Genomic DNA, 16,846 nt, shown 5'->3' with positions numbered 1-16,846 from the left:
TGCCATGCCAAGCAACTTAAATCACCAAAACTTCATACAGAACATTTCTAGGCTAGGTCTTGGTCCAAAACCCACTCCTGATAACATTTTTTTTATCTGATTGATCTTTTAGAGTTAGTGTGGCATAGTGGTTAGAAAGTTAACCTTAAAGTCAGGAAGACCTAGGTTCAAGTCTTACCCTTGAAGCATACTGGATCTGTGACCCCAAGCAAGTCACTTAAACCTAATGTTTGGCAGGAGGTATTTCTTGGTCTCCTCCCTTCTTGCCCACTCAGAGGCAAGTCATACAGAAAACTTCTTGGTCTTTAGTGGGCAAAGGAAATGGAAATTCATTTCCTTTAATATGTTTTCCCCATTAATAAAAACCATAACTTATCTAATGTTAAACCATTTGGCAATGCCAAGGACTTTGGCAGCAAGAACTTTTTTTTCCAGGTATTGATCGAGCAGAGGCTGTAGAAGTAGTTGCCAGGTCCCATCTCTACAACAACTGATTCCCTGCATGTTGGCTGTGAGGACTGGGCTAGAAACAGGGCTATCACTGGAAACAGCCTATTCCTAGGCTGTTGGGCTTAGGATCCTGGGCTATCTACATTTGAGTCTGAGGGGATGTAGTGGCAGTGATTTGACTTGCCCATCACATGATGCCTCCTGTCTCTCTCCTTTATGGTGCCTTGCCACTTTACCTAGGTTTGCTTGGCTGGCCTGTGGGTGGCAGTTGGTTAGTAGTTGGTGGGGATGGTAGGCCCATTGGCCACAGGAACTGCTGTCCTAGATGATGGCTGCAGGGGATTGGATAGAAGTAGGGCTAGGATTCGAGGAATGATGTACTTATCCAGGGTTCCTGGAATTTTTGCTCATTGCTGGCAATTGATGGTGGTGGTGGTGATAAAGATGGTGGGTGCATTCTTCATATGGGTTGCTCCTGGTTCTGACATATATTGACCATGTGACCCTAGGCAACTCACTTAACCCTTCAGAGCTCTAGGCAAGTCTCTGTAACTATCAGTTTCAGATAAGTTGGGAGTTCTCTATACCTGTGAAGTCAGAGTCCATATCCTATACTTATCCATGTGAAAGCATTTAAAATGTATAGCATGTCCCAAAAGTCTTAGTCTAATAGCTTAAAACAGCATTAAATTTTTTGGGACATCTTGTATAACTATGTGATAAGAACTAGTGCAATCTTCATAAGAATAGTTTACCTTACTGACCCTCCTCTTGTGCAGAAAAAAAAAAATGTTCATTGCAATATCTGAACAAACTCTCTCTCCTTCCAATCCATTTACAGAGTAGGGCTATTTTGACAAATACTTATGCCAGGCCAACCAGGATAGATTCCAGGGGATCTCCCTGATGGCAGTGAGCTATGGGACTGCTTAAAGATTTCACTCCCCAGCATCTGTGGAGTGGCCCTGAGGCTCGAGCTCTGAGAGATGCAAGGATGACTCTCATCCCAGCTCTCTCAGGGAGTAGTGGATGAGCAAAGAGCACTACTGGCTCCAAGAAGTACAGTTGGATTATTTGGCAGCGAGGAGGGGGAAGGACTTGAAATCACTTTACAGAAGGCAGTAAAAGGGACAGCACCTTAGAACTGGGGGGAACTTATACACTCTGGAAAGAGACTCTGACTGCCCAAACCCACTATACCACAGTACCTGAGAATTGGGGGCAACTTATACACTGCGGAAAGAGACTCTGACTGCTTAAAGCCACTTTGAAAGAATAAGTTTGTCTCTCCCCGTCCCAGAGTGACACCTCAGTGCTGTTCATATAACATCATTCAAGACACAGATTTGAGTCAATTGGAGGAGTCAAAGTGTAAAGAGGAAGATAGTGGTAAGATAAGGAAGGATGCAAATGTCATTTATGGTTGACTTTGGAATGTGGTTAGAACCATTTATCCCTGTCTCTTCTACCTCATCGTTTTCTCAAGACTGGCCTCAGCCCAACCATCTCTGTTCTACCCTATTCCCAGGGGCCCCAAGCTTGTCCAGGGCTCTGGGCTGAACACGAGTCCAGATCATTGTGATAATCTTCTTGTGTACAAAAGTTTTTTCATTGATCTAGAGCACGAAGAAACATTAGAAATGATATAGTCCAATTCCTGCACTTTATTTTTAGGCTTATTCTTTCTTAAATGTATTTTATTACTTCTTTATTTAAAAAAAAAACAAAAAACAAAAAACAAAACCAGAGGAGGTGATTATTTGGGCTCCGGGCTGGGCCCCTTGCCCTCTATCCATAATGGAGCTCCAGGTTCATCCCGTCGTGGATCTCATAGTCTGCCAGGGTCACGTGGTCCTTGAAGACCGTGTACCATTTCTTCAGGACGATCTTGTTCCAGCAGGTGCCCGTCTGGGCCGCGATCAGTTTCTTCAGGTCCCCTATGGAGTCTTCGGGGTTGCACTTCACACGGACCTTCTTGCCTAGTCGATCGTTGCACACAACCTCGATTATGGTACCGGGATGCCCTCAGCCACCAGCAGCTGCAGCTCCAGCTTCACTGCCAACACACACTGGCATTGCTTGGCTGCGGCTGCCCTTTATGGGAGCCAGAAACCGGAAACCGGGGAAGTGCAAAACCCGGAAGCCGCTCTATTGTGAAAATTGAACCTGTGAACACTGCACCCCGCCCGCCTTCCCCCCCCCCACTTCAAAATGCTGGCTCTAAGTATCAGGAGCTTCCAAGATACTTGAGAATTGCAGTGTTAAATAATCCAGATGCACATGGTCTTGTCAATCCTTGGGAGACTGGCAGCACTCTCCAAGAGCCTACACTTAACAATCAACTATTTCCTTCCAAACTTCCTCCTTTCCCCAAACAATGAGGGATTGGAGCAGATGTCCTGCTGTCTCCTCCAGCCCTGGCAATCCAGGCTGTGCTCTCATATTCTGACAAGACCTGACTTTGAAGGAGATGGTCAGAAAGCCAAAACAGCCAATCTCCAGCATGTGGCACCTAGAGGAAGACTTTCCCTAAACTAGGAACTTTCCTCTCTTTTAAATGATCTTCCTAAGGCTGCCTCTGGTTACTGCAGACTACCTCCTTTCCCTGCCCATTACTGACTTTTCTTTAATTTCCCAGAATCCATTTGGTTTCCTTTCTTTGGCTTAGGATGATGACTTATAGATACCAATCAGGCAGAGCTGGTAAGTCTGCGGTCATGGGGGAGAGGGGTCCTCTGGCTTGGTCTGGCTTAGGATGATGACTTATAGATACCAATCAGGCAGAGCTGGTAAGTCTGCGGTCATGGGGGAGAGGGGTCCTCTGGCTTGGTCTGATCTGGCCAGTAGTAGCAGCACCATTGGCCTTGGAGTCTGTCCCATCTGGTGCTTGGGTTTGGGGCATGGGAGGGGGGAGGGAGGAAGGAGATGAAGCTCCACAGACAGAACCTTTGGCAGCACTGCTCCCACCCCAATCCTCCTCTTCACATTGTGTGGGACAGCAACTAAATCTAAAATTAAAACTCAGAGGCTTCTCAAGTATAACTTAGAAAAGGAATTTTATCATGATCCTGTGGGAAAGGGTGGTCTCAGAACCAAACCGAAAGACAATCAGTTGAGAGAGGTGGAGCCCAGAGGGCAGAACTTAGCTTTATACCCTAATGCAAACAACCCCCACCCCACCACTGACCTTTACTCTCATTGGTGGAGTTCAGGCTCACAATTTAAATGCAGAAATCTACTACCCCAGGTACAATTTAGCCAATGCCAAACTCTTAAAAACACTTTTATCCTTATTTGGCAAGGACACAGTTCAGGTGATTTTTAGTAACTCGAAACTTAGGCCCAGCTGTCAATCAGAAGCCTTGAGCCATGTGAAAAGTCCCCACCTCCATTTATCCCACTCAATTCACAGAAAGGCTGAGACCCAGATTCCGTGAGAGGGCTTCACCATCCCACTCAACATTGTTGGGCTCACTGAACAAAGAAACAAACCCACCACAGCCCCTTCTCACCCCTCCTGTCTGGATCACCCTGCTAATTAATTAGTCAAAGGGTTGCTGGTCTGCCCTCTTCTTTTCCCTGATCATCCCCCATCCCCCCACCCCCATGCATATAACTATTTACTTTAGACCTTTGGCTGTTGGTTTCTCCTTGGCCTACAGACTGTGCAGTGGAGGCTGGCCCCAGAGAACCTACTGAGGGAAACATGTAAATCCCCTTTTCTATAGGCACTATCCCCACCTGTGGTAAGTAGGGAAAAAACTTAGAGACAAAAGTATACAATCTCTAAGATGACTAGCTAAGGACTGAATTTAGGCATTAGCTGGAAGAAAATAAAGACCATAGCCTTTACTCCAGCTAGAGCTCCTCCCAACATATAGCTGTGTACAGTGAGAGGAAACAGGATTAGAACTCAGAAGTGCTACTGTGATTGGACGAGCAACTCTTCAGATGAGGGTTGTTCCCAAAGTGGAGTGGGCAGCCTCTAAAGACTGGAGAGAAGGACCATTCTCATTGGACACCTTTGAGGAGAGGCAGAATCAATTACCTTTAGTTGGGATCTTTAAAGGGGAACAGTGCTTCATTTATTGGGGTTTCAATTCAGAGATTCTGATTCCAGTTTCCTCCTAATTAGCTCTGGAGAGACTTCAGCTTCCTGAAGGCAGGCTTTGATTAGGTGAGAATACAATGTCACTGAATAGGTCATAGGCTGGGGTGGGGTTGCTGAGTGGGGGTGGGGTGGGGTAGAAGGCGTGGGCCCATGTGTTACACTAGAATAAGCTATCTCTGGGCCTCTAATTCCAAGGATGATTTTAAATCCCATGTCTGCCTGCATGACCATGAGCAAATTATCTAACTTCCATGAGCCTCGGTTTCTTCATCTGCCAGGATAGCTTATATCCTGTCATTCCCCATCGGGGCCTCAGGAGTCTGAGTGCTAACTGCAAGTCTGAATTCCTTTGCCTTAAAATTGAAGTCTGCCCTATAACCAGGGCTTCAGAAACCTGAGAGTATGTACCCTGTAAGCTCTTCAGCATCTTGGGTCTTGTGGCCTGAAAGACTCTCATTATAGCAAGGGCCTTCCTATCCTTTTGTTTAGGGTGTGGTTAATTTGATTTGGTGTGCAAATGAAATAATATATTTTGGGGGTTAACTAATGCCCCCCCATCTTAATGGGTTCTATCACAGGAATTAAAGGGTCTAAGGTTGTACTTTGAGCTCTTATAGATTCCTTAACTAGGCAAATTTAACTCAATTCAATTGAATAAACATGTATTAATCACCTGTGTACAAAAGCGCTATGGATGTTTGGATCATGGATTTCAAGAGTTGGGGTAGGGGGTGCCTCTTGGAGCAGCTGTGCAGAAGCCAATAATCTGATATGGAGTATATTCTTACCCCGCTGGAATGTTACTTCCCTTGACATATTTCGTATTGATCCTTAATTAACCTTTGGATGGAATTTTCATCATCTGTGGAGCAAAGCTCTTCTAAAAGCCTGTGCTGATGGAGGTGCTAACCACTTGTATCAAGTCACTGAAGGAGAACAGCAGAGTAATGACAGTTGAAGAGGAAGTTGGACAAGAATCCCAAATGAGCAAAAAAAAAAAATGCATCAAACACGGAAAAGCAGCAGTTCCTGTAAGCAGCTTGGTTTTAGCATAAAAAACAAAAACACATAAACTGCCGATTCTTTGGAGCAAGTGAGTTAATTTCATCTGTATCAGCCCAGTAAAGCTTATAGACTTGTAATATCTGGTAAGAAATCCTTAGGCTAGTAAGCAATTGATAATTAATAATTAGTCACATAACCATATAATGATAATATAAAAATGGTAGTCACATGACTGCTTATTACTGGAGAAATAATTGTCATAAGGTCTAGTATAGAGAAAGCTCCATTTTAGAGATTCCTTTGAAAACTGTATACCAGAGGTTCTTAACTATGTGTCATGAACACCCTCTGCATTCTGACAAAACCTGTGGACCCCTTCCCAGAATGATGCTTTTAAACAAATAAAATATATGGTTATGAAGGAAACCAATTATATATGAATACAGTTGTCAAAATATAAAAGAAATTCATGGATACCTAAATTGTGGCCTCTGCACTAACAGAAACTAAAATAAACACTATCATTTTACTTAATAAAAAAAAGAGTTGTTAGAGGATATTTTGTCCCACCCCTTCATTGTACAGATGGGGAAATTGCCCAATTAGCTTCAGTCTCTTCTATAGGCAGTGTGGCCTAATGGAAAGAGAGGGTTTTGGAGCAGGAGGGATCAGGGTTCAAGTCCCATTTCTTATCTATACCAGCACCTTATAAATACTTGTGAACTGATTGCTCAGTGACCTAGACAACTCTTTGAGATTATAATTTGTGGAGAAGATTCTGACCTGCATTGGTAGAAGGAACTTTCTTGGCATGGAGTTTTCTGTATTAGTGAAATCACAGGTTCAGTCTCTATCCTTACTCTATGACTGTCATTTTATTTTCGTGTCTTAACACAATGCTTGGCACTCAGAATGTATTTAATATATTTTTAATATTAAGATGAAAAAATTTAGGTGGCATATACTACTTGTCTTCAAGGGCTGGAAAGTTTGCAGTGGAGAAGAGGGGTTAGCCTTGGTGTGTTTGCCACCTTCTACATGAGACCAATGTCTCTCCAGCTGCTAGTGCTTCACCCTCTAAAATTACTTTCCATATACTCTTGTATATATTTTGTATGGGACCAATTACATGTTGCCTGCTCCATTAGAATGTAAACTCCTTATAGGCAGGGTCATTTTTTACTTTTTTAAAATATAATTTTAACTTTTTTGTTATTTGGAACTTGACAGACACAGTTTAGTGACATTATGGACACAGTTCCAAGTTATTTATCAGAATGGATGGACCAATTCACTCCCTCTATCAACAGTGCATTAATGTACCACTACTCCCACAATCCCTCCAACATTTGTGACTATCCCCTTTTGTCATGTTTACTAGACTGATGGGTACTTTTTTTTTTGTTTTTTTGGCAGGGCAATTGGGGTTAAGTTGCCCAAGGTCACACAGCTAGTACATGTGTCAAGTGTCAGGCTGGATTTGAACTCAGGTCCTCCTGACTCCAGGGCTGGCACTCTACTCACTGCACCACCCAGCTGCACCACCCATTTTAATTTGAATTTCACTTATTATTAGCAACTGGGAGGATTTTTTTTTTCATATGGCTATTGATAGCTTGGATTTTTCCTTAGAGAAGTGTCCATTCATATCTTTTAACTATATGAAAGAATGACTTGTTTATATTCAAATCTGATACACACACACATCTTGTATATCAAACTTTTATCAGAGCAATTTACTGCAAAGCTCTTTCCCTCAGTTAATTGTTTCCCTTCTAATTTCAGCTGAATTGATTTTGTTTGTGCAGAGCTTTTCAGTTTTATGTAATCAATATTGTCTATTTTATCTTGAGATAATATTTGTAAAAAGCATGTAGCACAGTGCCTACCACATAACAGGCACTATGTAAATACTTATTCCCTTCCCCAATTCTGTTATCATCTATGACACTTTGTATTGCTCTCTAGACACCTCTTCCCCCAGTCTCTTGCCTTTTTTCCTATTGCAAAGAGTCTGACACATACTAAGTGCTTAATAAATGTGTGTTAATTGATTGAAGGTAGAACTAGGACCAGTGGGTAGAAATTACAGGGAAGCAAGTTTCTGCTACTTCTAAACTCCCTATAAAATAAGGAAAATTATTAGTACTGTTCAAAAAAAGGATGAGCTTTCTCAGAAGGTAGATACTCCTGCTCAAAAAACACCTTAACCTCTGCATCCTGGATAAAATACAAAGACTTCTATTTAACTTTCAAAGGCCTTCACAAATGGACCTCCAGCCTGCCTACTTTTCCAGGCTTGTTGCACATTATTTTCCTTCAGGTACTTTACATTCCAACCAAATGGACCTACTTTGTATCCCAGGCATGAAATCTTCCATTTTCCATCTCAGTATCTTTACACTGTCCTGGAATGCACTATTTTGTCACCTCTGCCCTGTAGAACCTTGAGCTCCATTCAGAACTTGGTTCAAGCACTACTTGCTATAAGAACCTGAGCCTTTCTGTTGATAGGGACCTCTTCCCAGAAATCACTTTTATCACTTACCGGGGGTAATTTTCTTGGGGGAAAAACCCAGTAACAATCTTGTGGGAAGGTGTCACACTTCGGTTTGTAAGAAATCTTCTTGTTGGTTCATATTGGTATCCCCAAGGGTTTGCATAATAGACATAATAAACACACATTAACTGGTTTATTTTTTAAACTACATTTTATTTTCAGTTGTAAATTCTTTCTCCCAGAGAAATCAAAGAAAACAAAATCATTTTACAAACATGTAGAGTCAAGCAAAACAAATTTCTGCATTGGTCCTGTTAATAAGAACAAAAGAACTAAGCCTCTATCTGCACCCTGAGTCCCTCACCTCCTTTCCTGGAGGTGAGTAGCACTGTTCTATCCTGTGCCCTCTGGCACTGTGGTCTGTTATGGTGCTGATCAAAGTTTCAAAGTCTTGTAGAGTTGCTCGTCTTTACAATATTGTTTGTCAATGTATAAATCGTTCTGCTCTTTCTGCTCCCTTCCCTCTGCAGCAGTGTGTATGAGCCTTGCTCAGTTTCTCTGAATCCATGATTACTTGATTCCTAAAGCACATGCACCGCCCGCCTATACTTTAGGGGCCCCTGGAAACCCGATGGAAGCCGCGCTATTAACTTTGCTCTTTTTTAAAAGTTATTTTAGCCTTTTATATTTTTAAAAGAAAAAAAAAAGAGAGGGAAGACGCGCACATTTGGGCTCCGGGGCGTGCCCCTCGCCCTCTAACCATAGTAGAGCTCCAGGTTCATCCCGTCGTGGATCTCATAGTCTGCCAGGGTCACGTGGTCCTTGAAGACCGTGTACCATTTCTTCAGGACGATCTTGTTCCAGCGGGTGCCCGTCTGGGCCGCGATCAGTTTCTTCAAGTCCCCTATGGAGTCTTCGGGGTTGCATTTCACACGGACCTTCTTGCCCAGCCGATCGTTGCACACGACCTCGATCATGGTACCGGGATGCCCTCAGCCACCAGCAGCTGCAGCTCCGGCTTCACTGAGAACGCACACTGGCACTGCCCGGCCGCGGCTGCCTTTTATGAGAGCCAGAAACCGGAAACCGGAAGTGCGAAACCCAGAAGCCGCTCTATTAACTTGTGAAAATTGAACCTGTGAACACCCCCGCTCCCCGCCCCCTCCCCACCCCCCCACTTCAAAATGCTGGCTCTAAGTATCAGGAGCTTCCTAGATACTTGAGAGTTGCAATGTTAAATAATCAAGATGCACAAGTACTTGTCAATCCTTGGAGACTGGGAGGGCCCTCCTTGAGTCCACACTTAAAAACTAGCTATTCCCTTCCAAACTTCCTCCTTTCCCCAAACAACGAGGGATTGGAGCAGATGTCCTGCTGTCCTCTCCAGCCCTGGCAATCCAGGCCGTGCTCTCATATTCTGACGAGATCTGACTTTGAACCAGCTGGTCAGAAAGCTGAGACAGCCAGAGTCTCCAGCATGTGGCACTTTATGGAAGCCTTTCCCCTAAACTAGGAACTTCCCTATCTTTTAAGTGGTTTTCCTAAGGCTGCCTCCGGTTACTGCAGACTACCTCCTTTCCCTGCCCATTACTGACTTTTCTTTAATTTCCCAGAATCCATTTGGTTTCCTTTCTTTGGTTTAGGATGATGACTTATAGATACCAATCAGGCAGAGCTGGTAGGACTGGGGGCATGGGGGAGAGGGGCCCTCTGGCTTGGCCTGACCTGGCCAGTAGTAGCAGCACCATTGGCCTTGGAGTCTGCCCATCTGGTGCTTGGGTCTGGGGCAGGAGGTAGAGGGGGAAAGGAGATGGAGCTCAATAGAGCCTTTGGCAGCATTGCTCCCACCCCAGTCCACCACTTCACATTGTTCACATTCACTGAACAAAGAAATAAACCCACTGCAACCTCTTCTCACCCCTCCAGTCTGAATCACTCTGCTAATTAGTCAAAGCCTTGATGGCCTGCCCTCTTCTTTTCCCTGCTTATCCTCTACCCACCAATGCCCCAACCCCATAACTTTTTTTACTTTAGATATTTGGCTTTTGGTTTGGCCTTGGCCTGTGGCCTGTGCAGTGGAGGTTGGCCCCAGAGAACCTACTGGGGGAAACATGTAAATCCCTTTTTCTATAGACACTATCTCCACCTGTGGTAAGTGGAGAAAAAACTCAGGGACAGAAATGCACAATCTCAAAGGTAAGTAGCTAAGGACTGAGTTTAGGCCAGGGGTGGGATATCTGCAGCCTCAAGGCCACGTGCAGCCTTCTAGGTCTTTGGGTTTGGCCTTTTGACTGAGTCCAAGTTTTATGGAACAAATCCCTATATTAATAGCATTTGTTCTGTGAAGTTTGGATTAAGTCAAAGGGCCTAGGGGGTCACAAGTGACCTTGAGGCCTCAGGTTCCCCACCCCTGGTTTAGGCACTAGCTGGAGGAAAATAAGTATTGTAGCCTTTACTTCAGCTATAGTTCCTCGAGGCTCATCGATGATGTGTGAGAGGAAATAGGATTAGAACTCAGAAGTGCTACTGTGATTGGATGAATGACTTTTCCCAAAGTGGAATGGGCTGCCTCTGAAGACTGGGGAGAAGGACCATTCTCACTGGACACCTTTGAGGTGAGGCAGAATCGAGTACTTTTAGTTGGGATCTTTAAAGGGGAACAGTGCTTCAGTTATTGGGGGGGGGAAGGTTCAGTTTGGAGATTCTGATTCCAGTTTCCTCCTAGTTAGCTCTGGAGAAACTTCAGCTTCCTGAGGGCAGGCTTTGATTAGGTGAGAATACAATGTCACTGAATAGGTCATAGGCTGGACTGCTCTGGGGTGGAAGGGATGGGCCTTCATAGTATAATGGAAGGTGCAGTACCTCTGGCCCTCTAATTCCAAGGATCTTATTCAAATTCCATCTCTGACATCTACTGCCTGTGTGACCTTGGGCAAATCATCTAACCTCCATGAGCCCCAGTTTCTTCATCTGCAAAGATAGCTTATATCCTGTCATCCCCCATGGGGGCCTCAGGAGTCCAAGTGCAAACTGAAAGTCTGAATTCCTTTGCCTTATTATTAAAGTCTCCTTTGTATTTAGGGCTCCTGAAGACTGGGAGTAAGTATCCTGTAAGTTCCTCCAGCATCTTGGGTCTTGTGGCCTGGGAGACTCTCTTTCTCATTATAGCAAAGGCCTTCCTATCCTTTTATTTAGGATGTGGTTAATTTGATTTGGTGTACAAATGAAATTATATATTTTGGGGGTTACCTAATGCCTCCCATCTTAATGGGTTCAAGCACAGGAATTAAAGGGTCCAAGGTTGTAGTTTGAGTTCTTATAGATCCCTTAGTAGGCAAATTCAATTCGTTTGAATAATCATGTCTTATCACCCATATACGAAGCACTATGGATAATTGGATCATGAATTTAAAGAGTTGGCAGGGACCATAGAGGATATTTAGTCCCACCCCTTCATTGTTCAGATGGGGAAATTGCCCAATTAGCTTCATTCTTTTCTATAGGCAGTGTTGCATAATGGAAAGAGAGGGCTTTGGAGCCAAGAGAATCAGGGTTCAAGTTCCTTATTTCTTATCTATACCATCACATAGTAATAATACCTTATAATAAATAGTACTTTCATAATAATAATAATACCTTATAAATTCTTGTGAACTGATTGCTCAGTGACCACAATCTGCAGAGAAGATGGTAACTTGCATTGGTAGAGGGAGCTTCCTCACCATGGGCTTCTCTATATTAATAAAATCACAGGTTCAGATCCTATCCTTGTTCTATGACTGTGTCATTCTATCTTTGTGTCTTAACACAATTCCTTACACTCAGAATACATTTAATTTTTTTTTTTTAAATTAAGATGAAGCTGGGAACATGGTGTAGTAAGTCAGAAAATTCCGGGCTCTCCAAATTTTTCCTCAACAAACAAGACAGAACATAGTCTCAAAGTGAATGTATTGTGGGAAAACTAAACCAAAGTCAGGGTAAAGTAGGCTCTAAGACAACTTGCAAAGACCTTAGGAAAGGCCACATCCATAGCCAAGGCATCTCAGACTGCTGATGTAGAGGTGGCCGTGGTATCCCTGCTCAGACTCTTTTCTGCCCATCATGCTTCCATTTGACTCCTGCAAAGCTTCTGTTGAGTTTTCTGGTAACACCGTTGGGTTCTGAGATGCTTTCTCCATTGAGCTGGAATTGTTGACACATTCTCAAGGCTACTTTGCTTCTAGTATCACTGGGAAAAGGGCAAGGCTACTTTCCCACTTCTACTGTACTTCCTTCCAGGAAACTCAGATGAGCTGCTGCTGCCCCCTTGTGGTTCCTAGCTTCCATGCAATTTCTTTCACCACACAGCCAAGGGTCCCATTATCTCTCACTCCCTGTCTACATGGCTATTTTACATTGAGCTGATTGTATTTATTGATTAGCCAAGCTATAGTAGTATTGAGAATAAACATTTATAAAGTGTACAGACTGCTGAGGACTATTCTCGATTCTCAACATGCTTCATTTCTAAACAGCCAAAAAGAGACCCTAGGTCTACAGCTGGAAGGAGCCTTCGAGGCCATGTAGTCCAATCCCTCATTTCACAGATGGAAAAATGGAGGCCCATTGAGGTTAAGTGAGTTAGGATGATAGATTTCTAGCTAAATGGGGCCAGAGGTCATCTAGTCTACACTCTTCATTTTACTGATGAAGGAAATGAGTCCCAGATGAATAAAGAATTATAGATCTGCCATAATTGACTGCCAATATTGTGATCAACAAGAAAAACTCCAATTAATATTGTGAGAAGTGTGATATAGTATAAAAAGCACAGATCTGAGAGATAGGAGGCTAGAGGTCTACTATGATGATGAATGAGTTACTTAACCTTTTGAGTCTCAGTTTCCTTATCTGCAAAATGGAAAGAATAAACTCATCCTATTTACTTCATAGGGTTATGGTGAGCAAAACATGAAAACTGTATTTTGTTAAATCACAATAGAATCTACATACATTGTGATTTAACAAAATACAGTTTTATTAAAAAGCATTCCTGAGTTCATAGTAACTTCTTGTCAACATGTATTTTCTCCACCAACAGATAACTATAGTATGACTACTATCATAGAGAGAGCCATCATTTTTTAGAGGGTACTTAATACTGGAAAAGGTTGGGAGCCATTGATCTAGTGCAAATAGAGGTAACAGAAGGTATCATTATTATGAAAAATCTGTAACAGTGTAAACATTACAGGCAGTTTCCAAGGACTATCCAGGATTAACGTGGTTGAAACTTAAATAGACAGGAATGTATCATGCTTCTTCCTTGCTGGAGAAACTTAAACCGCCCCCTGCTTTAGAATCACAGATTAGAGCTGGCAAGGACCCTAGAAATAATCTTGTCCAACTCCCTCATTTTACAGAAAATGAGGCCCCTGGAGATTAAATTATTTCCTCAAGATCATACAGATAAGAGGCTGCAAAGCTCACACTTGAGTCTTACTTAGAATTGTTCCCACTACTTTATCTAAATCATATTTATCTACAATAGAAGCCAGTGGGGCATCCCTCAACTTAGGGGGTGAGTGCCCCAGGGGATGACCACCCAAGTTACTCCATGGGTCAGTACCCAGAAGACTATAGCTCATGAGCCCCCACTAATGTGTTTATCTTTAACCATTAACCAGAGAACACAATCAGCTTAATGTAAAGATATTTAACAAAATAGAAACAAATCATAGTCCCATGGTGTTCACCCTTTCATAAATACACACAATATCAAAAATTAGGCAGCTAGGTGGTGCAGCAGATAGAACACTGGGCCTGGAGTCAGGAAGACTCATCTTTGTGAGTTCAAATCTGGTCTTACACGCTTACTAGTTGTGTGACCCTGGGCAAGTCATTTTACCCTGTTTGCTTCAGTTTCTTTATCTGTCAAATGAGCTAGAAAAGAAAATGGCAAATCACTCTGTTATCTTTGCCAAGAAAAACCACAAAATGGAGTTACAAAGAGTCAGACATGACTGACAACAACAACACATAAGCAGAACATACATGGTAAGGCGCACAAGCAAGGATTCTGTGTGACCAGGAGAAGTGTACACACATACGCACACACACACACACATACATACACACATGATGTGTATGCAACTCACACCTCCAGTGCCTTCAACTATGCAGAGCCAATGATTTCTCTTAGCGATGTCATTGGACTGCTCACCCTAACACAGATCTGTTCTTGGTTTCATCATTGCCACTGGGCACCACTCCAGTGATTTCTATCTAGAATGTAAGTTATTTGGGAGCAAATCAGATAGGTAGCACAGTGGATGGAGTGCTGCTCCTGAAGTCAGAAAGACTCATTTTTATGAGTTTAAATCTGGCCTCAGACACTTACTAGCCATGTGACCCTGGGCAAAGTTTCCTATCTGTAAAATGAGCTAGAGAAGGACATGGCAAACCACTCTTGTATCTTTGTCAAGAAAACCCCAAATGGGGTCATGGAGAGTCAGCCAAGATTGAAAATGACTGAACAAGAAGGAAAGAAATATTAAATACTAACTTTGTGCCAGATTCTATGCTGAGTGCTGGGGATACAAATATAAGCAAAGAAAAAAAATAATACTGGCCTTGCTCTCTATATTAGGAAGGCAGAATTTATGATTTCAAAGAGAATCTCATATGTGCCTAAAAGGTCCGGAACCGCAGGATATAAGGAATTCTCTAGGCAGAAGGCAGGAGAACTAAAGCATGTATTTACACTCCACAGTAACAAGCCCACAAACCAGCGTCCCCATTTTGATATTTTCATCAAAAGCTTCCAGGCCCAATAAGTCCGCCTCACAAGGGTAACCAGGAGGCCACAGAGAAGCGAGATGGTATAAGGCAAAATCGTATACATGCTTCCCCTCTACAGTAAGAAGATTACCCACTAGCCTCCAGTCAGCTCTGCTACCAGCAGCTCAACTTCAGCTGTAGGCGTCTCTGGCTCCAACCAGAAAAGGAAGAGAGGATCTTCAAGCTGTCCTCTCCCCTCTTATAGAGTTTTTGACATCATCAAGTGCTGCCTGAATGACCAGGGCTGATTGGTTCTTGACTTGGCCCCTCCCTCTAGCGTAGACCAGTCCCCTCAGCCAGCCCCATGACTCATCACACAGGAAGTTCTCTGATTCCTGGCATGGTCGCTGGGCTTCCTGCCCCGGAAGAGCAAGCCCCAGTGTCCAGAGAAGCTCAATGAGGTAAGCTGAGTCATTCAAAGAAAACAAAGTCCATTCTGGTTACACCCGCCAGGAGCTTACATTCTAATTGGAGAAAACAATACAATAGGGAAGTTAAAAAGGGGAGATAGAAGGTACCCACGTGGGGATATGATGGAGAAGATTAGAGAGTTGAGAGGGGGATCTCCAAAAGGGTGGCCCCTGAAGGGAATCCTCAGTGGGAGAAGGGGTTCCAGGGTGAGAGTTACCTAGAAGTCAAATATCTCATTTGCCTGCCTCTATAGTATTTATATCTGATATTTTACAATATTTTAATTGTAAAAAGGGCTCACCAATGTTTATCTGCTTGGAGAGCCTTGGGACTGAGGATAAAAGGCCTGGAGACCACTGGATGGACCTCTGAGAGGTGGGGGGAGGGGAAAACAATGGATAAAAAGAGACAGATTTCAGTTTTCCAGGATTTCTGGTGTGGGGCTCAAATGAACCAGAGTTTTTATTGAAAGAATATTATTCAACTATTTAAAAGCAAAGTTTAAAAATTAATCCTGACTGTTCACAATTTCATTACCCTGAGCAAAGAATGAGCTAATAGTTGTGTTAAGGAGGGGAAAACAATAATAATAACAAAAAAAAAATCAACCAAAAACTCCTTCTTAAGTAGGCTCCCAGAGTTCTTTTCCAAAGAGAGAGTTGTCTACCTATTTTCCTACAAGAAATTTTTTTCCTCTGGATGGCAGAGACCAGGGCCACATAGAGTCAGGGCTAAAGGAAGGAGTTGGGAAAGAGTAACTCAGGGACAGGGAGAGGCAAGAAAATGAGTGTTCTGGACTCCAGACCCTGTGCTTTATCCACTTTGCCATCTAGCTGCCCCTTTGTCAGGATGACCTGAGTTCGGATGACCTCAGACACTAACTGGCTGTGTGACCCCGGGCAAATCATTTTAACCCTGTTTGCCTCAGTTCCTCACCAAAAAACATGAGCTGAAAAAGAGAATGGCAAACCACTCCAATATCTTTGCCGTTGAAACCCCAAATGGGATCACCCAGAGTGGGACATGACTGAACAACAAACTTAGCCTAAAGTCTACCAGAAACAATTTTAGATAACATTTTTTATTTTAATTTTTAAAAATTAATTAAATTAATTTAATTAGGATTAAATTTTAATTATTTAAATAAATTTAAAGTTTAATTAAAATAATTTTGTTTAACATTTATTTGACAGTTAATTAAGCATTTATTAAATCCATATTGCATACAAGTCACTGTACTAAATGCTAGAGATACAAAGAAACCAAAAAGACAGTACCTTACCTTAAGAAGATCACAGTCTAAGGCAGGGACCAACCTGGCAACAATTATATACAAACATTGAGTGGAATGCTGAAATAGTGAAGACCCCTCCATGTGGGACAAGACCTTACCTCTCCTATCATCCATCTCTACCCTGTACCCCTTCTATATTTTTAGAAACTGCTCTGCTGAGAAAGTAGAGACAAGAAATTAAATCAGTAGACACCTGCAAGGTCCTGTTTATCTAGCTTTTACTCCCTTTTTGCTGAATACCACTCCCTGGTCT

General features: G+C 42.8%; 2 protein-coding genes across 2 annotated transcripts; both read right to left on the bottom strand.

Moving 5' to 3' along the window:
* Window positions 1–2,238: 2,238 nt before the first annotated feature.
* LOC118850873 (ubiquitin-like protein 5) lies at window positions 2,239–5,377 on the bottom strand. The gene is made up of 2 exons (XM_036760511.1): window positions 5,350–5,377; window positions 2,239–2,474 (listed from the first exon to the last, which is right to left on the bottom strand). Exons 1-2 carry the CDS (start codon window positions 5,375–5,377, stop codon window positions 2,239–2,241), a joined length of 264 nt encoding a protein of 87 aa, XP_036616406.1.
* Window positions 5,378–8,821: 3,444 nt separating this feature from the next.
* LOC118850871 (ubiquitin-like protein 5) lies at window positions 8,822–9,091 on the bottom strand. The gene has a single exon (XM_036760510.1). The coding sequence runs from the start codon at window positions 9,041–9,043 to the stop codon at window positions 8,822–8,824; it is 222 nt and encodes a 73-aa protein (XP_036616405.1). The 5' UTR covers window positions 9,044–9,091.
* Between the last annotated feature and the right edge of the window lie 7,755 nt (window positions 9,092–16,846).

Source organism: Trichosurus vulpecula, chromosome 5, assembly GCF_011100635.1.
Source record: "Trichosurus vulpecula isolate mTriVul1 chromosome 5, mTriVul1.pri, whole genome shotgun sequence".
Classification (NCBI taxonomy): domain Eukaryota; kingdom Metazoa; phylum Chordata; class Mammalia; order Diprotodontia; family Phalangeridae; genus Trichosurus; species Trichosurus vulpecula.
This window is presented reverse-complemented; position numbering and strand designations above follow the sequence as displayed.